The 20,446-nt window shown below is 53.8% G+C and overlaps 7 protein-coding genes across 7 annotated transcripts; 2 read left to right on the top strand and 5 right to left on the bottom strand.

Moving 5' to 3' along the window:
• Positions 1 to 818: 818 nt before the first annotated feature.
• Positions 819 to 2,786, top strand: CLUP02_02608 (aminotransferase class I and II; the record flags this gene model as incomplete). The annotated part of the gene is made up of 1 exon (XM_049281638.1): positions 819 to 2,786. One exon carries the CDS (start codon positions 819 to 821, stop codon positions 2,784 to 2,786), a length of 1,968 nt encoding a protein of 655 aa, XP_049138781.1.
• A 1,917-nt stretch (positions 2,787 to 4,703) lies between these two features.
• Positions 4,704 to 5,006, bottom strand: CLUP02_02609 (uncharacterized protein; the record flags this gene model as incomplete). Its single annotated transcript, XM_049281639.1, has 2 exons — positions 4,704 to 4,814; positions 4,899 to 5,006. 2 exons carry the CDS (start codon positions 5,004 to 5,006, stop codon positions 4,704 to 4,706), a joined length of 219 nt encoding a protein of 72 aa, XP_049138782.1.
• Positions 5,007 to 6,165: 1,159 nt separating this feature from the next.
• CLUP02_02610 (alpha-L-rhamnosidase A) lies at positions 6,166 to 8,932 on the bottom strand (the record flags this gene model as incomplete). The annotated part of the gene is made up of 3 exons (XM_049281640.1): positions 6,166 to 7,366; positions 7,472 to 8,594; positions 8,923 to 8,932. The coding sequence occupies 3 exons, from the start codon at positions 8,930 to 8,932 to the stop codon at positions 6,166 to 6,168; spliced, it is 2,334 nt and encodes a 777-aa protein (XP_049138783.1).
• A 552-nt stretch (positions 8,933 to 9,484) lies between these two features.
• Positions 9,485 to 13,107, bottom strand: CLUP02_02611 (SH3 domain-containing protein; the record flags this gene model as incomplete). Its single annotated transcript, XM_049281641.1, has 5 exons — positions 9,485 to 9,547; positions 9,602 to 11,514; positions 11,567 to 12,149; positions 12,201 to 12,766; positions 13,080 to 13,107. 5 exons carry the CDS (start codon positions 13,105 to 13,107, stop codon positions 9,485 to 9,487), a joined length of 3,153 nt encoding a protein of 1,050 aa, XP_049138784.1.
• A 152-nt stretch (positions 13,108 to 13,259) lies between these two features.
• Positions 13,260 to 14,967, bottom strand: CLUP02_02612 (uncharacterized protein; the record flags this gene model as incomplete). Its single annotated transcript, XM_049281642.1, has 8 exons — positions 13,260 to 13,409; positions 13,457 to 13,522; positions 13,587 to 13,692; positions 13,851 to 14,127; positions 14,187 to 14,579; positions 14,628 to 14,778; positions 14,808 to 14,890; positions 14,934 to 14,967. 8 exons carry the CDS (start codon positions 14,965 to 14,967, stop codon positions 13,260 to 13,262), a joined length of 1,260 nt encoding a protein of 419 aa, XP_049138785.1.
• A 954-nt stretch (positions 14,968 to 15,921) lies between these two features.
• Positions 15,922 to 16,732, top strand: CLUP02_02613 (uncharacterized protein; the record flags this gene model as incomplete). The annotated part of the gene is made up of 3 exons (XM_049281643.1): positions 15,922 to 16,039; positions 16,298 to 16,447; positions 16,521 to 16,732. The coding sequence occupies 3 exons, from the start codon at positions 15,922 to 15,924 to the stop codon at positions 16,730 to 16,732; spliced, it is 480 nt and encodes a 159-aa protein (XP_049138786.1).
• A 2,062-nt stretch (positions 16,733 to 18,794) lies between these two features.
• On the bottom strand, positions 18,795 to 19,589 carry CLUP02_02614 (uncharacterized protein; the record flags this gene model as incomplete). The annotated part of the gene is made up of 2 exons (XM_049281644.1): positions 18,795 to 19,280; positions 19,350 to 19,589. 2 exons carry the CDS (start codon positions 19,587 to 19,589, stop codon positions 18,795 to 18,797), a joined length of 726 nt encoding a protein of 241 aa, XP_049138787.1.
• Positions 19,590 to 20,446: the final 857 nt, after the last annotated feature.

Raw genomic sequence — 20,446 nt, forward strand, 5'->3', positions numbered from 1 at the left:
TCGCTCTGAGCCACTGCAGAGCCACGACCTCTTAAGTGCATCCTCGTTGCTCTCTTGCGCCCCCTTAACCCCCTTTTCGCTTTCGCCTCCTCAACTTCTTGCTTTCTCACAACTTGCTCAATCGCAAAAGCAAAAGAAGTCGCCAAAGAGAAGAAGAAAAAGATTTCCTCGGACCTACACGACTGTATCTCCAACCTCCAACTTTCGGCCACTTGAGCACCAGCTGCTTACAGCCTTTCTTGGTGAGTGCTTGACCGTTAATTCATCATCATCATCATCATCACCTTTCCTCCAAAAACAACCCAATCCGAGGACTCCGGCGCCTCGATAGCCTCTGTAGCTCCCCCAAGCGTCTTGTTAGCGCTTCCCTTGTGTCTTGTTTCGTGCTTCCATCAAACCGCCGCAAGAGGTCGGAGGTGAGCCCTTGGCTATTCGCACTTCTAGCGCGCTCATCTTAGTGGTCGCCTACTCTGTGCCTGCGACCGCGGGTGCGCCACTGACACTCTGACCGACAATTTCCCTAATTCTCAAACCACCAACCATTTTTGTTATCTCTTCCACAACATCCGGGCCTCCCGTCAGACTTGCATTTCGTGCTGACCGATCGTCTTTCTTCTTCACAGCGCATCAATTCTCGGTTTCGTCAAGGAAAACAGCTTCGTCCTCGTTCTCTCCCTCAATTCGGTCTTTTCCTGCTCCATTGCAGACTTCGAATACCCCTATTCCAATCGCCACTGAGTCGACCATAGCCAGCCACGCGCTTCTCAGCAATGCCCCGTAGAATTGCGAATCCCTTCTCCAACGCTCATTCACCCGCCATGCCGCTCTCCGAGAAGGAAAGGAGACCTTCTCGTTCCGGCAATCGCATCACCAACTTCTTCACCTCCCCCAAGGGCGCTAAGGACAAGGACCACCAGACTGCCCAGCAAGCTCTCCTCGCCATGCAGCAGCAAAACATCTCGTCCACCCAAATCACCCCTTCCACCATCTCCCTGCCTACAATTTCGCTCTCAACTGCCACCGCTGGCGAGCCCGACACCACTGACCCCCCTACGACCCTCTTTTCGCCTCCCTCAGCCGTCGAGACGGAGAAGAAGAGGCGCTTCGATGCTCAATTCGGCCCTCTCCTTCACCCTACCCACCGATACGTGAGCAAGTCCAACGATGGCAAGCCCTTGGACCCGCCCATCATCGATGAGCCGCCCTACTACTACATCCTCACTACCTACATCAGCTACCTGCTTCTCATTCTCTTCGGCCACGCCCGCGACTTTTTTGGCAAGCGCTTCGGCGACAAGAAGCATTACCAGGCTCTCAAGCCCCAAAATGGATACGCTCCCTTGAACGAGGACTTTGACAACTTTTACGTTCGTCGTCTGAAGATGCGCATTGACGACTGCTTCGCACGACCCATCACCGGCGTTCCCGGCCGCTACATTACCCTCATGGATCGCGAGTCTAGAGACTACAACAGAACCTACAACTACACTGGCACACACACCGAGACATTGAACATGAGCTCCTACAACTACCTTGGTTTCGCGCAGTCGGAGGGCCCTTGTGCCGATGCTGTTGAGGAATGCGTCAAGAGATACTCTCTCAGCACTTGCAGCCCCCGCGCTGATGTCGGTACTTCGGACTTGGCTCTCGAGGTCGAGAAGGAAATCGCCAGCTTCGTCGGCAAGCCCGCTTCCATGGTCTTCTCCATGGGTTTCGTCACCAACGCTAGCTCGTTCCCCGCCCTCGTCTCCAAGGGTTGCCTCATTCTCTCTGACGAGCTCAACCACGCTTCCATCAGAGTCGGTGCTCGTCTCTCCGGTGCGGTCATCTCATCCTTCAAGCACAACGATGTCGTCGATCTCGAGCGCAAGCTTCGGGAGGCCATTTCTCAGGGTCAGCCCCGCACCCACCGCCCTTGGAAGAAGATCCTGGTTGCCGTCGAAGGTCTGTACTCTATGGAGGGCACCATGTGCGATCTCCCCGGTGTCATGGCATTGAAGGACAAGTACAAGTTCTACCTCTTCATCGATGAGGCCCACAGCATTGGCGCCGTCGGGCCCCGTGGCCGTGGTGTCTGCGACTACTACGGTATCGACCCCGCCCGTGTCGATATTCTCATGGGCACTCTTACCAAGTCTTTCGGTGCCAATGGTGGCTACGTCGCCGCTGACAAGAGCATCATCGACAAGCTCCGTAGCTCCAACGCCGCGACCACTCTTGGCGAGTCGCCTGCTCCTTCCGTCCTCATGCAAATTCTGGCCTCTCTCCGTTTGATCACCGGCGAGCTCTGCCCCGGCCAGGGGGCTGAGCGCCTGGAACGTATTGCCTTCAACTCTCGCTACCTACGTCTCGGTCTTAAGCGCCTCGGTCTCATCGTCTACGGTCACGATGATTCCCCCATTATCCCCGTCATGCTCTACAACCCCGGAAAGATGCCCGCCTTCAGTCACGCCATGCTCAAGCGCAAGATTTCCGTCGTTATTGTCGGCTACCCCGCAACGCCTCTTATTAGCTCGCGTGTCCGATTCTGCGTCTCTTCAGCCCACAACAAGGAGGATCTTGACAGACTCCTGGCTGCCGTTGACGAGGTTGCCGACCAACTTCAGATCAGATTCTCTACTGGTATTGCTGGCGGACAGGAGCCTCTTCCCGAAGGCATCACTCCCGAGACGGAAGCTGAGTGGCGCAAGGCGAACGGCACGGAGGGCATGTACAAGGCTCCCCGCTGGAAGCTCGAGGATGTCATCGCTCGTGGAGTTCAGGATGCCAAGATGCGCCTTCGGTAAAGCAAGAGTCATTCCAAATTGGAGTTAGCAAAGAAAAGATTCACGACTGTTCGGACCTTTGGGTCTGGCCATTGACGAGACGCGGACTGGACGGAACGATGAGGCAACGTCTAGGGTGGAAGAGGGAGTTTGGTGCCCTGTTTTCAATTCTGCCGGCTTCGACCTGTTTGCATGATACCTGTGATATCAACTGTCGAGTATCTATTATACCTTGATTGGGGAGCCTGCATGGCCTTGGCGTTTTTGGGAGTAATGATCGGAACAGCGAACGAATTCATGTGCCACGGCACCGTACCAACATAACTAGTAGTATTAGGCTCTCAAGAGCTGAACAATATAGACGACAACTAAGGTACCTTAGAGTAATGCACATATCCTTCATTGGAGATTATATACAAACTTTGCAGTGCATGTGTACCCTTGCTGGTGATGTCGAGGGGATGCCTATCAGCCCCGTGGTTATATCCATATATTGGATGTCCAAGTCCTGAGTGCTCAAACGCTGATAAGAGAACTCGGGTTATTGTTGAAGTCGTGGCAGCTGAAAACTCTCAACCCCACAGCCGTCGGCAGACCACACAATGGCCCGCTTGAAGAACAGTATGTATGATTGTACAGGTGAGACGGGAAGTAGAGAATGCGAATATACATAGAGAAAGGGCGGCGTATATTCCGGAAGAAAGGCTCCACTATTGGAACGTAGGTAGGCATATGAGAAAACTGTTCTCGTCCTCCTAGCACCATCGGATGAGGAGACTTCTGGTGCAGTAGTTGCGACTGATCACTCTCAACCACACACAAAGGGACTCGACCCTCGGTGGCTTATTTTGTTTGTTGAGCTCTGGGTTCGAGTCATCATACAAGTGTTTATAGTCTTTTTTCCCCAGTGTAAACAAGACCTATGGGTTATGCTTGATCTGAGGCTTCGAGATGGAGACCCGCGATGGAATATCTGCAAGCAACCGAAAATTAGACACTATCCATGTTGACATGTATGTTAATAGTTGGGTCTAGAAGAACAGCAAGAAGAAAGATCTACTCGAGTCAAGCCAGAAAGCCCCATATTGGGACTATATTCAGGGCAAGTGGCTTGGTGGGAATACAGCTTCGATCTCTGCATCTTCAAGAACCAAGTGAGAGAATCCGTCTTGACGTACTACTATAGGATCAGGAATTATTCCAGGGGTTTCAGAAGGTTCGTTGGAGTGGGCAAGTTATATACACCTACGTCTACGCAATCGTAGTCCAGGTCTCATCAAACGGGCTTCAGTCTCCCGAAAGCTGGCGCCCCGCAACATGATCTTGCAACACCGATGAAGCTCTCTACTTCTTGCGCAGTACAGCCGCTCTCTGACTGGTGGCAACGAGGATGAACAGCTCACGAGGACAACGGCCACTCATATAGCCGTCCGCCTCCAATACGGGAAGCGAGGACAACGTCAATTGACACCTTGAAAATCCGAAAACTCCCTTCTTACGTCTCCGTACTCGGAACACCTGGTTCGATTTGTGCTCTGTATTTTACAGGTCGGCAACCGTTTACCGTGCGTATACCTGGCAAACTGATCTACTTGTACCCTTCCCCTGAGAATTCCGGATGAAGCGTATTCCTCCCCTGATTTGCAAATCAGCCAAAAACCCCCTCCCAACTATCTTTCTCATCCAAGACAGAGAGCGAAGCCCCCTTCCCCCCAATGTCGGGTCCAATCGCCCTCCCGAGCGAAAAAAAAAACCCAATGGCCTTGAGAACAGAGCCGTAGCTCTCTACTTCACGAAGCCGAGAATCCACTGCGAACTTCCGCCATGAACACGCAGCCTTAGCAATTTATTTGCCGCACCTACATGTCTCGTGTTAGCTTCTTTACCCCCTTCAAAGAACACACCTAGTTCGGGGGTGTATTTTTTTCCTCTCAAAACCTACTCAGTACGGGAGTTGCCGGTGGTCTGGCTGACGCACTCCGCGGGCCACTTGGAGCCGCCGTCGCACTTGGAAGGGCATCCGCCGGCGCCGAGGCTGCTGTCGATCACCTAGTTGTCGAACCCCAAGTCAGTACGAGAGCCCAAGGTCACTACTCAAGACCAAGTAGGGGGCCAGAGGGTTTGTGAACGTACACAGCAGTGGCGTCCATCCTTGTACTTGCACTGGTACCAACCGGCGCAGGCCTCGGTGGTGGCGAAGAAGGCCAGGAAGGCGACGGCGGCGGAGATGATGCGAACCATTTTGAAGAGGATTGGCTTGGGTCTGGGGGGGTGGTGATGAAGATGGATGCGGAAGTGAAGCTGGTGTTGTCTCTGTGCTGGTGATTGTCTGAGGGAAGGGGAAGAGGCAGCTGTATTTATATTCGATCGAGACTCGCAGAAGATGGTTATATCCCGCAAAGGTGCCCTCCTGTTCTCCTCAAAGTCGCCGGTTTGTTCGTCCACCGAGATCCTCGAATGGATGCATTCGCCTGCCCATTTCTGCGTTGGGATACCCTCAAACTTTGGGGTATGCGTGTTAGAGTGACCGGTAATGAAGAGGTACGGAACTCAATCCTCCTGACTTGTGTCAGTGATGGAGTAAATTCCGGTGTCTTTTCGAGTCGATACTCCACATGACCTTTTTCAGCAAAAGCTCTACTCTCGTTGAAGGGTCCTAGTACATACAGTATACAGTCAAAGAGATATGTATATGCTAGTATACACTATTAAAGGGCAATCACGTACAGAGACATTTGCAAAGGGTGGGATTTCTTACGCTCATAGTGCCTAAAATAAAATTAAAATAAAAACTTCACATGACTCCTTACGTAGTTATCGTGAAGAGGTTCTAGCCTCTAGGACGTCAGCTTGTCGGAGTCTCCGCGACCTGTGAATGAGGCTTAAGTCCGCGTCCGGGTCGGTGTAAGGAAAACCTAGCACATTACCCGAAGGCCTGTCACATTACTTGGAAAGACGGTGAGCATTGATGCTGAGTCAATGTAAATAGGCCTCCGTAGTGACTCCATCGTGAAGTCTTGGCGGATTACCAGGAGACGGGGCGGGTCGGTCGTAGGCGGCGAGGCTCCGGTGAATCTATGAGTAGTTGGGTCTGAAAGCGGACCGCGAGGGCTCCGATAGCACGGGGTAACATAGTACAGAAGAGATCTACAAGTTAGAGAGTGGAGTTTCCCTTGAGTCTGGAAGAAGTCTGGATTAGGTTGACTCGAGTGGGTTCACGATACTATCAAAGTACCCGGGGGCCTTGGTATTGCTTAACTCTCCGGTCAAGCTTTTCTACTACAACGCCAAGTTACAGTCAATATAATTAATCACTTCCTGATTGACGATCGTGGGGACTATTGCCACATTTGGATTGGCATGTTGTTCGGGGCAGGCAACGGGATTGATCATTCACACTTCACAAACCTTCCTCGACAAGTCGAACAGAAATGGCCACCCCATCAACACCATCTCCCCCTTCAACCTCAACCCAAACCTTTTCCCCCTCAAACCTCGCCCCAACCCCGTCACGCCCACGATACACAACCCTCCCGCCAACATCAACAACCACATCCCTCACCCTCACAGGAACACCAACAACGCCCCTGGTGCCCCTCGCAGCCCACACGACAATCCTAAACTGCACTCCCTCGCCCGTCCCAAAATCCTCCCACTCAACCCGGATCCCCTCCCCCTCGGGCGTCGGCACAACACCCCTCGCCCACTTCAACCCGCTCACCTCAGGAATGACACTCCACGTCCGGAACCCAGGCCCCGTAGGCCTCACCCCGAGAACATACCCACTCATCAGCGGCACAACACCCGTAGACCACCCGTGCGCCATACTCGTGAACCCGTCCTCGTAAGGCCGTCCATCCGGCCCCCCGATCCCCTCCCAAAACGTCACGCCCGGATCCTGCCCCGCCATCCACCCGTACAACCTCCGCATCTCCTCCACGGCCGTCTCCCCGACCCCGGACGCGAACCGCGCCGCCATCTCAAAGTAGGAGATGAAGGCGTACACCCGCTGGCTGAACCCCCGGCCCACAGCATCCGAGTCGTAAAACGCGTTCCCGTAGGTCCGTGACGCGGCGCCGGCGTAGTACGCCAGGATGCCCCTCGCCGTACTCGTGTCCACCACGCCGCCAGCGAGAATGGCGAGGCTGTTCCCGTCCTGCGCGTGCGCCGCCGCAAACTCCCCGGCTCCGTCCGTCCCGTCCCAGAACGCGCCCCCCGCCGTGTCAAAGTTGCGTCTGGCCAGCGTGGAGGCGACGTCGTCCGCCCTCGCTAGCCACCGCTCTGCGTCCCCTTCCTTTTCTATCTCTGCCGCCATTTCCGCGGCCCGGCGTAGCGCGAGGACGTAGAGCGCGTTGTAGTACGTCACTGGCCCCTGTCTCGGCAGGAAAGCGTAGTCGCCGTAGCCCGAGGTACCATTCAGGCCCTTGGTCACGAGCCCGGTCTCCGGGTCCGTGACGGAGACGTACCATCCGTCTAGAACGGCGACGAGGTTGGCGTAGTAGGTTGAGATGTACCCCACGTCGCCCGTGTACCAGACGTAGTCGTGGCTGCAGACGACCCACCAGAGGGGGTAGTCGAACAAGGGAAGCGTGTAGTTCATACTTCACATCCCGTCCCAAGCATTAGTTTCCCAGGTGAAATGGCTTAAGCAGCGTCTAGTACAAAGAAGAAAAATGAAGGAGAGAAGATGGGGAAAAAAAACTCACATGCTCGCCGGCGGAATCCACCCATCACCCCTCTGATGAACCGCCAAATCCACCAATACATTCCTACTCGCCTCGCTCAACGTCCCATTCCCATGCGAAACATACCCCGTCAGCGCCGCGACCGCCAGATCCCCGACGTACGGATCGCGATCGCGCTTCGGCGCGTCGTGCAGCACAATCTTCCCCTCGAGCGTCTCGCTCGCCGCGCCCCGGGGCTCCGCGTCCTCGGCGCCGCGGAACTCGTCGACGCAGAGGTCGTTGGTGTACACCCCGTCGAACCACCACCGCGTCAGCTCCTCGTCGCTGCACTCGAACCAGCCCCGAAAGGTATCGGGCGTGCCGTGGTAGGCCGAGAGCGCCAGGGACAGCGACGAGATGTTGACCTGGCCTTGTGGGGTTGTGTGCGGCGCGTCGGAGGGGAGGGCGTCGAGGTAGATGCGGAGGTAGCGGAAGCCGTGGAGGCCGTCTGCGCAGACTTGGCCTTTGCCTTGTTCGTTGGGATACTGGCATCCGTGTTTCGCGGTCCAGGTGTAGTCGTCCTTGGCGACTGCGATCTGGTCGCTGCCGGGTGTGATTGTGTCGCCGTTGTAGGAGCGGGAGAAGTCGCTGACGTTGCTCAGGAACTGTAGTGTCTCGGAGAAGGCTAGTCTGATGCCGGGCCTGCTGCTGCTGTCCTCTTGGTCTTTTCTCTCATCGTTTCCGTGACCCACGGTTCCGGAAGTAGACGAGGACGACGACCCGGCAAAGGAAATTGAAATTATACCCACAGTATTCTGTCCAAAGTCGACCGTCACGGAGGGTGCCTCATCTCCCGCCGAGTCACGAGTAAAGACCGTGGGCCCGCCTTCGCCGTTGATTAATCCCGACGGATTAGCGACGTCGCCGCGCGTGAGGTCGGGAATCACCCGCGCCGGGTAAATCGTCCTGGACTCGCTCGCCCGGACATGTCGGTGCCAGCTGGGCACCTCCTCGCGGCGAATAGACTCATCACGAGGCGTGCTGCTGCCTCTCCAATGTGGGTTTATGACATCCCATTGGCCGGTTACGAATGCAAAGAGGCTTGTCCATAAATTCGGCATTACGGCTTCGTCATGAGTGGAGGAGCGAGTGTCAATGACGTAGGCTGCTTGATAATCTGTCTAATCGATTAGTGAATGGGCTTTCGAAACAGAAAAGAGAAATGAGAAAATGAATGAGCAACGTGCTTTGATGAATTTGATGGATGAGCAATAAGTTGAGTGAACATACGAGTCGAGGAGGACTAAGGTCGGCGCGGGTGGGAATGCGGAATGCGGGGTCCCGCCCGGCGCTTCCCCAGATCGGATGATCTACGAACGGCAGTTGGCTGTAGGTAGGCTGAATCCACAACCCCAGCCCATTGCAGACCGCGGCCAGGGACTCGCATCTTTACATTGAGCCAGTCTCGATTCCACCAAATCCATACTACGTACAGCACGGCATTATAGGTTCCTAATACGTGCTTCCGCAGCGTTAGATGGGAGTATTTGATCACATTCATCTTTGCACATGCCATATTGTCGTTTTCTTCAGTTGCAACAAGGATCCCTGGTAACTTCAAGACAGACAATCAAATGGTATTAGACAGCACTGCGTCTCAACTGTCTCTATCGCCTCAATGCCACACCAGCGGCGCGATGAATGACCCCAATGCAAAGTGTCCATGTCCATGCCACGACGCTCCGAGTGGGCATCGTGTCTCTAAACAAAAGGAAGAGAAGAAAAAACAAGGGTTTCGAGGTAGCTCAAGACACCCCTATGTGAAGACCTTGGTATGTCCACGCATCTCAAAAAGAAGTAACAACTGCGAAATGCATACGCGCGCGCAAAGTATCCATGGCGCTAAGGTTCATATCAGCGACCATGTTTCAATGTGTCGTCCATCAATCCATAAACCTTCTCAATCCCACCGCCTGTACCAGGACGCCGTCAAAAAGCCAAGAAAGGTATTTTACACTTTCGCTGTCTGTTAAACATGATGATCGTAAAGAGGCCTTATACAGTGCCTCGAAGTCTTTGCTTGCGTGCCAGCCAGTCGCCAAGCATGTTGTCAAGTTGCTATACAAATGTCAGTCCGAAAGCTCATGGAACTCCTTGTGTATCTCGACTTACTGTTGTAATTTCCGCCAACTTGGCATTCTGTTCGCGGAACAAAGAGCCTGCGACGGGGTGTTCCGGTCCAGCAGGCGCCACCTCGCTCTTGTCGTAAACAACGACCAGCATATCTCGGATATCCGAGCTCGAATCGAAAAATGCCCGAAGCTTCGCATCATTCCAGCTGCTACCGGTAGTGCTGCCACCCGTGGATGTTGAGCTGGCAGTCATCGAATCTTGAGCGCGATGTCTGCCTGCCTCCTCAGCGTCAATGAGCTCTGGCGATGGTGACGTCGAGTGGCCTTCTTGACTGGAAGTATCCACCATGAGCGCAGGAGGGTTATGCGAAGTGACCGGCGACACTTGCACGGGAGATTCGGAAAGTCTATCCTTTTCGCGTTCAACAGCGGTAGGCTGAGGCTGAGGCTGAGGCTGTTGCGATTGCGTAGGAGTAATTGTCTTGTCCGTCTGAGCGCTGGCAGCACTCAAGTTGCTCATGTAGCTGTCAGGGAAGGCGCCAGGCAAAGGCCGTTCCAATTTCTCTTCCTTGACAATCTGATGTGCCTGCTGCTGCACAGGTGGCTCGGCAGACTCAACCTCCTCCCCGGAAGAGTCAAAGTCATCAAGTTCAACTCGAGACTTCGCCTTGGTGACCTTCTGCGGCTTCGGTTCACTGTTGCCACTCCTCGACGGGATGATCTTGGATAGGGTCGACTTTTCTTGGGGCGGTGATCGAGTCGTCTCTGGAGACTTGATCCGCTGCTGTTGAACAGAGAGTTCTGGATCCGAAGAATCATCCTCCACAATGCGCATAGAAGCGGGAGGCACGTTCGAGACGTTGTTAGGGCGGCCCTCGGAGGAAATGAATTCGGAAAGCTCCCTGGTAGCAGACTTTTGCGGCGTTGCCGCCCCATTGAGTCTCGCAGGAGACGGCTCGACTCTCGGCTGTTGCTTCTGGAGCTTGCTTGTGCTCCGTTGGGGGCCATCGCCTCTCGGGGACAACGGTTCCTTCGGCTCCTCTTCCCGACTCTCACGGCTTTCGCGACTCTCTCGGTCCTGAGATTCTGTAACGATATCCATCGATCTCTTGCCAAAAGACTCATCGTCGTCGTCCGTGGTCTTCTTCTTGTCCTTACGCGAGAAGAAACTCCGAATGGTGCTCGTCTTCTTCTCCTTCTCCTTCTTGTCCTTCTTCTTCTTGTCCTCCTTCTTATCCGGCTGCAGCTCCTTGTCCATCTTGTCCAAACTTGGCCGTTGCTTGACCTGAACGCTTTCCGTTGTCGAGGGTCGCGACCCGCTGTCGTCACGAAGCAAGTTAGGCGTAAGCGTGATCTTCTTGGTCTCGACCGTTTCGTCCTTAAAGAAAGAGTCGGTGTTCCTGACGGTGCCATTCCTCGACCTACTGGGACCTTCTGGTTTTTCGAAGATTTCGCCGCTGTCACGTTTCGAGTCATCCTCGGGTGCCTCCTCCTTCTTCGTCGGTTCCGCAACGTTGACCTCCTTCGTTGTCGCCCTTGGCTTGAGGGGCTCCACCTTGGCCGTATCGTCATCCATCGTTTCCTCTGTTGCCTGTTGCGACGTTTGTTGTTGTTGCTGCTGCTGCTGCTGCTGCTGCTGCTGCTGTTGAGCACCCTGTTGTTGAGGGAACAGCTCGTCGACCTCGTCCTCGTCCGAGGAGTAATCATAGTCAGAGTAATCGACGAAAGTCGGGGCGGCGAACGCAACCGTCTTCTTCTTCTTCCTAAGAGCAGTCTTGAAGGTGCTCTTGGACTTTTCCCCAGACTGATCTCCGAGCATTGTAGCGGAAAGCTGATCTAAGTCAGAAAGGTTCATCTCTTCCATGGAGGGAGCGACTACGTCTATATTCCTGTGCTTGTTCAAGCGCGCCAATCTCTCGGTCGGCGTTTCAATGTGCTCTGCCGGCAGATAGCCTATTGTTCATGTAAGGAGCTGCTCTTTGAACAACGCTCAAAGGGTCCTTACCAATGCTGCTGTCCTTCACCACACGGACCAGCCACCAGTAGCTGTTGCTGTCATCCAGCAACACCATGGTGTCGCCCTTGGTGGCATTTGCTTGGCCCTCGACGGTTGCGACAAAGGTGTGCAACGCGTAGACGAATTCGAAATCGATGTCCTCTGGTTCGTGTAAGCACTCGTTGCCCCAGCCACAGGCAATAAACCTAGAATCATCAACAAGAGAAACATCGCCGTCATCATCATCTTCATCATCAATAGAGGGTTCGTATGGGATCGTAAGCGGGATGCCGTCATCGTCAAGTCCACCAACTGCCTCGTCTCTCTCTGCCCTCTCCATCTCGGCACGCCGCTGCGCAAAGTCGTCGTACACCGGTTCTCCAGTTTTCCGCACGCGAAGCGGACGAACCACAATGGGTCCATGCTGTGCAACACTCTGTAAGTCAAACTTGGCTGCATGATTGCTGCTGTTTTCCTCCTGCCAGTCAAGCTCGTCGTTGCATTCATCGCCGTTTTGTTCGTCGTCATAATATTCGTCGGTATACTGTTCCCCGTCGAATCGGTCGTCGTCGTCGTCGGTCGTATTGCGATCCTATTCGGGATACTCACCGCGAAGATGATGATGATGGGTTGATGTCTTGACAGATGCCTTGCTATGCTGCCAAGAGAGGTGCGCTGGGAGGTATTCAAGGGATTCGGTATAAGGAGAAGAGGACCTTGCCTCGCTGAAGGAAGGGGAAACGGGGGAGGCGTGATCTCGCATGGCGGGTAGAGAGTCGACTCTACGCGGCCATGATTGCGGAGGCATAATCGAAGTGTACCCACCATCTTCAATCGAGGGCGAACTCGAAATCTTGTCCATCATGTCGTCGTCGTCCATGCTCTCGTCGGTGTCGTCCATGTTTCCGTCGTCCGAGACACCTCCATTTTGTGCGACAGCCTGCGCATCTTGCTGTTGTTTTTTGCTTGCGTCGTCCATTGTGCTCCCAGTGAGCTTCCTCGAGACCTCTCCCGCGAGATCGTCTTCGTCGGAGATGTCGTCGTCGTCGGCGTTGGTCCAAGATAGTCTCGGGCTGCGCGCTTGATCTTCGGCGGATTCCTGGGCGACTTCTCGAAGAGTCTCGGCCTGGTGCGGACCGAACGAGCCGTTGGGCGCCCTGCTGTGGTCTTTCGCTGAGGGTGCTTCCGGGTTTTGCAGATCGATGGTGTCTGTGAATGCGACAGAGGAGGCCAATGGTCAGCGTGACATGTCAAGCAAAGAAACAAAGCTGCCGAGTATATTTTTTTCCTTCCTTCTTCCTCTTGCTCTGGCCAAAGGGGGGTGGGAGGAATTCTGTGAAATTGATCGTCCGCGGTTCCAGCCGTTAGACCAAGACGGGTTCAGGCTAGAGCTCAGACACAGAAAACCCAGAGCCGAGTAGGAAAGGGGGAGTTTTGTGTTTGGGGGGAGAAATTATGTGGTGCGACAGGAGGAATGGGCAGCAGGCGCAGGCGCGGTTGTTTGGGGGTCGCATAAACTTACCAGCGCGAATAATGTGAGGTCTCGTCATGTTGGATTAGGTCGTGGGCCAGCACAGCCAGCCGAGACGGTTGTGGGAATTGTGATTTTGTGACGGGATTACTCGAGTCGTGAAGTGGTATGTTGTGGTGCGGCGTATGGATACACAGTTGAGTGTGCAGTGCAGACAAGAGGTCGTTCCGTTCACAGTTCCGTCTGGATTAATTTTCCTTTGCGCTTGACGAGCCAACCCCCTTTGGACCCGTCAGTTGGTACGTTGGAGAGACCCTGGTCGGCAGACGACGTATGGAGGACGGTTCGGAAGTGTATCATGGAGCGAGGGTGCCAAAAAAGCTGGGGCGGTTGGCAATTGCCAAGAGAATGGGATGGGCGAAGCGTACGGAGTATGCGTAGCGTGGTCTGGCCTGGTGTGGTCTGGTCTGGAGAAGGGAGGTGGGAATTACTGACTGTGTGTGACAGTAGTAGAGAGGTACGGAGTAGAGTAAGGCGTGCCGGTGCTGGGCGTTGAACGGGGGTCGAAATTGCGACTCCGCTGTTTCGTCGGCTGAACAGGGACGCCAGGCTGGGTTCTAGCGGCGCGCGAGATTGCCGTCGGGGCTGCCAGGGTGCGGCGTCACTGCGGGAAGAGGGACGATGATGAAATGGTTGGACGAGGTTATGCGAGGGATTTCGGAAGTCTGTTGGAATTCGGAGCGGATGAAAAGCTCGGCGGTCGTCGCCAGTACCACACGATTATTGGGAGGCAATCAAGCGATGTAGTGAATTCGGATAGACAGCCGGCGGAAGGTCGTGTGCTCAGTCAGGCAGAGTGCTGTCGGGGGCCAAGTTGAAAGTAAGCGATCAAGGAGTGCGCTGCTTGGTGAATGGTGGTGGTCGACCAAGGAGGGGCGGTTGGTTTGGATGGCTTGCTGGGCTGGGCTGGCAAGGAGCCGGCTATGAATAGAACAGGGAACGGCGCAGTTGGTGAAGGAGGCGCTGACGAGTTGAGGCGAGTGCCAGGTAACCGAAGTTCCGTGCTGTGGTTGTTGTATCCTGTATCCTGTATGTGTACCTAATAAGGCGAGTTGTAAGGTGAGGGGATGCTCGAGAAGAATAATTAAAAGGAGCGACAAGGGCTGAAGAGGATGTCAATGGAATGGATGGTAAGGGTAGGGTGGAAAACGGTGCGGACTGCAAAATCAATTCTGGGCCCCAAAAAAGTGCCCAAGATGCTGGATTCGGTAAACGTCAAGCCGACAAGAAAAAGAGAGAAGACGGGAAGACAAGGAAGTGGGAAAGATGTGTTCAAAAGTGTGTTTAGTTTATTGTGTGCCGTGGGTGTCGTGTGTGTGTTCTGTGTGTGCGTGTGAACCCAGCGAATATGACGGAGCAACAGCCTGGGCGGGATAGCTCTAAGATGGGAGGAGGTATCCGCAGGTACGGAAGGAACTTGGAGGAACCTGACGGGAACTAAGGGTGCGAATCCAGCACGGGGAACACGGGGGATGGGAGAACTTGACGAGACTCAGAGAGACAGAGAGAAAAAAAATCGAAGCTTGCCAGGTCCGGAACCCCTTTGCTGTGCTGCCGCCGCTAAAACAGCCCAAAATTCAATTTCATGCGAGAGACGCTGCTGCAGGAGGGAAGGCCAGAGATTGGGTAGACGAGAATCAACTTGTTCCTCCCGCGCGCTGCCGTGATAGGTGATGGGTGCAGATGCAACCTCGACATGTTGTGCACACCCATACACACCAAGTAGTCAGGCACAATGTACTTGGTACCAATCTTGCTGTACGGAATTCTGTGTATCCGTACGTTCAGGGGAAATAGCATGTCTGCCCGATGCTGTCATGTCTTGCTCTCTCACAAGTCTCTCACGCCTCTTTCCCGCCTCGGCCTGTCGACACCACATCTTGAAAAGTTCAGATTGTTCAGAATCAAATAACAAAAAAAAAAAAAAATGCGGCAGTGAAATGAACTTTGGAGACTCGACACCCTGCGAAATGTTTGGCTGGGGTTTGTGGACTTGAAACAACTGGGAGTCGACCAGGGCCACGCCGCTTTCCACCTCAGGAACCAAGTACCTATTCAAGTACATCTTGGTCACTGGTGTATGTACTCCAAAAAAGTACTTACCTGTCTACCTAAGATAGTTCACTCTGAGGTGTAGCCAGTCATTATCGAGAAAACCAGACCTCCTTGCCAGCTACGAGTTCCATCTTCTTTCACCCGCTGTCAGAAATCTCTGAGGCTGCCTCCGTCTTCCCGACTCTCGTCACAGATTTTCTTCTTCTTCTTCTTCTATTCCCTCTCCTGCTCCTGAAGCTGTTGTTCTGGTGGCCCCTCTCTCTCCTCGACATTGCATCACGGTCCGTTCGCCGTTTACATCTGGGCCAACTGTCTAACGATGTACCGTTATCGGAGACGAGGTCTCTTAGTCATATTCCCTGCACCGGAAGTATACCCGCCAGTGTTAGTCGAATTTTGAAAAAGGAGGTCTGGCCCTGGCCCCTGGGTGGGAGAGTATTAAGCTCTCGGGCCTGGTCTCTGGGTCTTGGGCTCCTCAGTCCTGGACTCCTGGGACCATAGGGAAAACGTCCATTCGCATTGGACCAACTTTCAGACTGGTCACCTAATCCACATCCAGCGCAGCTAGAGGAATACCTCCAACTCCAACCGAAACTGCCACCTCTCGCGCACATCGTTTGTATCTTCCTATTCCGGCTCTACGAGTTTACCCACCTTGAACGCTACTTCCGACCTCCCACTTCCACTTACGCATAGTTCCACCTCATCTCAATCCGGATTCAGGTAAACAGCTGCCTCTTGCCTGGGCCAAGACGTCGTACAAACATACGCCTTCGTCATGCTTCTCATGACCAGCTCGTCACGGGAATTAAAGCCCGACCCGCTGAAACTCTCAATACTGGAGACGGGAGACCTCTGCCTGCGTTCTAGACAAGCCGCAAAGCCGCTGCCATCGTGTAGGTACGCGCTTCAAGCTCACTTTCACGCATCGAGAAATGTTCCCGGCGTCGATCTTTCCAATTCGTCAACAACTTTCTGCCCGTCTCCGGCGATCGACATCAATGTGATTTCTCTCCCTCCTCGCTTCCTGAAGTATTATCTTCCCTCCGTCAACCATGGTGAACCATCCTAAGCAACCACCGCCGCCACCATCGCCGCTCATCCGTGCGTCACGGCTGCTGGCCCGTTTCGATGTGGCTCGTCCCAAACACCAGGTAAACTTCACATCCACTCCGTTGCAAACGGCGCCGGTCGAGAAATCAGCCTCCAGATCCAGACCTATGGCGTCGACGGCGCTGACTGTGGCTTTTCTCAGCTTCTGTTCGGACCCGAGCCTGACACGTTCCCCGCCAAGATATTCCTCTGTAAGTCCGTCAGAAGCGAGGAATGTGAAGTAATCACTACAGCATACCAGTTGCCTCGCAAACACCATCCGAGACTCATCGCGTCCTCCTCAAGCTGGAGAGACTGGTCTGCTTTCAATCTCGCCACCAAACTTTCCCACCAACCAGTATCCGCCGTTGTTCACCTGGCACACGCCCGCAGCAGGATCCTATTTCCATCAACCGCGGTACGGGTATCCGTATAGACTCGCTCACATCCTCACCGGCAACCCGTGCGGGGGCCTGCACCCCCCGGAAGCTTGCTGAGCACGAGCAACAACAAGACTCTGCTCGCGTTTACGGCTGCAGGCGAAAGTCAATTACCTTCGTCCGAAGTTTTGTAAGCAGCGTAAAGGTTGCAGGCAACACGCGGAAGGGGGGGGAAAACATCAGGAACAAGTGTGAAGAGTGAAAAGAAGAAAAACAACAAAAAAAAGAGCCTCATCTGAAACCCAGGCTTCCTCGGGACCGAACATCTGGGGCCCGGCGCAAACGCACATGCCCGCTCGTCCCATCAAACTCTAGTGGCTTCGGCTAGTCGTCCCTTATTCGCTCTTACACGTATCCCTCAAACTGTGATTCCTTCAAGAGCTCAGCCAGCATCGTGATGCATGGCGAAGGACGCGCGCACCAGTCATCCGAAGCTCGGTCGACGAACCTTTTTGATGAGAGAGAGTGAATGGAAATTTGCATGATACGGGTTATTGAATGATTCATCGAATATGCACTCCGCGGCGGCGGCATACAGTCGCAAGCTCGGTGATACCTCATCTGTTACATCGGATCCAACATAGCTGTCACATTAGAACCGACATGAGAAGAACAGATCATCCCAAGAGATGCAGGCTCGCCGTCCTTGGGGGCGGCGGTGTACCTTGACTGGCCTAACTATGTAAATACCGACTCAAGCTCTGCATGCCCAAGGTGCGAGATGTCTCACCGATACTAAAATATGCTATTTTCAGGGGTAAACATATGAACGACCTACCTCTCCCTGCGCCATGTCTCTTGGTCCCGAGACATGCCTTTGAAAAAAAAAAGTAAGTACCCAGCAGTTTGAAAGCGAAGCGTTCTAGCAAACAGAGGATTCATAAGTGATACGTGAGATACTTGATCACAGTCTCAGGATACGAAGAAAAGGCGTCGTTTTTGACGGAACATCTCTTCCCCGTCCGAACTACGTGGCTCGGTGCCTTACTTTGAACCTGTAGCCTTCCATGACTTTTGTAACGATGCGGACGGGAGCCCATGATGTTCGTCTGAGCATACATTTGGGTGCAATCGGTCTGACGAGCCGATAGACCATGCTCTCAGTGAGCTACTCCTGCGTCTGTTATTGGTGTGAGCCGTGTCGGGTAGTCAGTCCCTGCATATCATCCATTATATTCTGCGGTGGGAGAGGATCAGAGCGCGGGACTTGGCATCGCAAGATCCTCTCGTTGAGAGATGCCAGAGCTCGATAGTCGAGAGCCTGGTATCTTGCAAACAATGTCGATGCGTCCAGCCTGGGCACGGTATGACTTCGTGTGTTTCCCGACGGCCTGGCGTATTGCCCATGATACTTGAGTACTGGCTATGAAATGGGTATGATGAGAGTCTGGTTCCCCAAGGGCTATGAACTGCTGCCTGTGCTGTTGGCGCCGTCATATTCAAGTTGTCGTCAGTTCTCATATTGCTGTATGAAGCTTATCGAAGCAGGGAAATAGTGGGCAGTCTGGATCTGATAATTGACGGCCATTAGGCCATAATATGTAAAGTTTATCGAGTGTCTAGTAGCCTAGTAACCCTACTACCCTTGATCCCAGCCGGCAGGAAGTATCGTAGATCTGTGAACGAAACGACCAGCACAAGAGAAGACTGGCGTGCCAATGATCCTAAGCTCCGGCGATGTTTACCTCATGTGATCGAATCCAACAGAACGGGACTTATCAACTGACTAATGATGTAGTTGTACCATATTGCTATAGAGTATGTATCTGCTCAAGTAACACGAGCTGGCCGGAAGTCCAGATCTGCTCAAACCAAGCAGATGGTCCGTTGACTGATTGATGCTCATTCCATACACGGGAAATCGAAGACAAATTAGGTGAATTATTAGATGTCATTATCAAAGAGTGTGTAGCCTATCAATCCTTGCACCAGTACTACCTAGTCCCTAACATTATAGTCCCTTGATATGCTGATCCCAAGTGTCATCGCATTTTCATGCGAACCAGTTCGCCTCATCCTTGTGTCGAGTCTTGCTCGACCGAATGACGGGCCAGCTTCAAATTACCCTGAGTCCGAGCATCCCCGGCTCAGCCAAGATGCCTTGTAAAATCGGGAATCCTTAAAAGGTAACATCGGGGCTGGCGCCAATGATGAGAACAGGGTTCAGCTTGGCCTGAATGTTGCGGATACGATCGGCAAGGCCGTTGGCACTACCAGCAGCGTTCGCCACGGCCGTGAGCGCAGTCGAGGCCGAGGCGGCGACGGTGCTGAGCGCGATCTGGAGCGCGAGATTGGCCTGGGTGTAGGCGAGCGTGTAGGCCGCCTTGGCGACGGGGTCGGCGACGGCGTTGGCCTGGGCCTGGAGGTTCTGCAGCTGGGTGGTAGCCTGGCGGGCGAGCAGTTGGGCCTGGACGACGACGTCCTGCGCGATCTGGACGACCTCGGCCGTGGGAATGGAGGGCGGCGCCGCGGAGGTCGCGGACGGGGCGGGGATGCCCGACGGGACAACGCCCAGGAGGTTGCCGACGACGGTGCCGACTCTGGTGCGAATGCTGTTTGTGTTGCTTGTTATCTGGCGGATGACTGCGTTGACCTGGTCGGTTCTCTGAAAGGGGAAAGGGTGAGTATGGCTTTCAAGTTCTGGGAGGAGTTCAGTATGGGGGATTGGACTTACATCCTTTACTGTTGTTCCGACAGTCCTGGTGAGGTCGCCGGTCAGGGTCGTTGTCTTGCTGAGGTCGGTGCTGACGATCTTCAACGCGGTGTAGAGCGGGTCCGTCAGTTCCCCTGGGTTGAAGACGACTTCGGGAAGAACGACGGTGCCCGGTGTGATAGTTGCGCGAGGCAGGATGGCCGCCTCGACTGAGGCGAAGGAGAGGACGGCAACCGCCGCGTTAAGAGCCTTGGTGTACATGTTGGCCTTTGAGCAAACTCTTGAGAAAGCAGACACTGCTAAGGATTAAAGTGAGAGGAAAGTTAGAAATGTTATTGGGGTTGTAGTTGCGAGTTGTTGATGATCGGAGGAGTTATCAGCTCTGGGTAGACGATATTGAGGCCTCTTATAGGAATTTACGAATGCTTCGGGACAGGCGATGTCTACCAGACCGACTTAGTATGTTCGATATCTGAAGTCTCGCAATCCACAAGTAATGACTCCGATGCCACGATGACGAGATGTTTGACCCTGAGGTTGCGAGTTGAAACCCTCGTCCGGATCGACTTCTCCTCGTCAAAGGCAACTCTCGATGCCAAAGCTCCGATATCCTCTCTCATCAAAAACGTGCTGTTCATGTCGATATCCGTTTTCAGGATTGGACTCGGTCGAAAGAAGCCTTGGAGATCATCTCGGAGTAGTTGTTGATCTCATCAACGATTGTCCCCCGGATTGACGTCGGGTGCCAAGATTGATCAGCGCTCAGTGCCGTGGTAGAGAGGTCGACTTCTCTTCCCGGCGTGGATGATGTTCCTGCCAAGATGCTAAGGGATATACGGATGCTGGAAGCGTCAAATACCAAGCTTTCTTGGCGATAGGATCGCAGCGAGACATGAAATGTCTGTTTTGACAGTAACCAATAGCTTTTCACTCGTGGCAAGCACGACCAGACACGTTGATACAAAAATACTCCCCGTCGTCTTGAACTGAAGACCTTCATGGTGTGTTTAAGCTCAGGGATACTATTCTAGTTCGCGCCACAAGATGAAGTAAGTGGAGTGCTAGAAGACCCTGAACTAAGCGTCAGCAAAGATGAATACCTATTGATCCATGAGCTA

The sequence above is a fragment of the Colletotrichum lupini genome, chromosome 2 (assembly GCF_023278565.1).
Source record: "Colletotrichum lupini chromosome 2, complete sequence".
NCBI lineage: Eukaryota > Fungi > Ascomycota > Sordariomycetes > Glomerellales > Glomerellaceae > Colletotrichum > Colletotrichum lupini.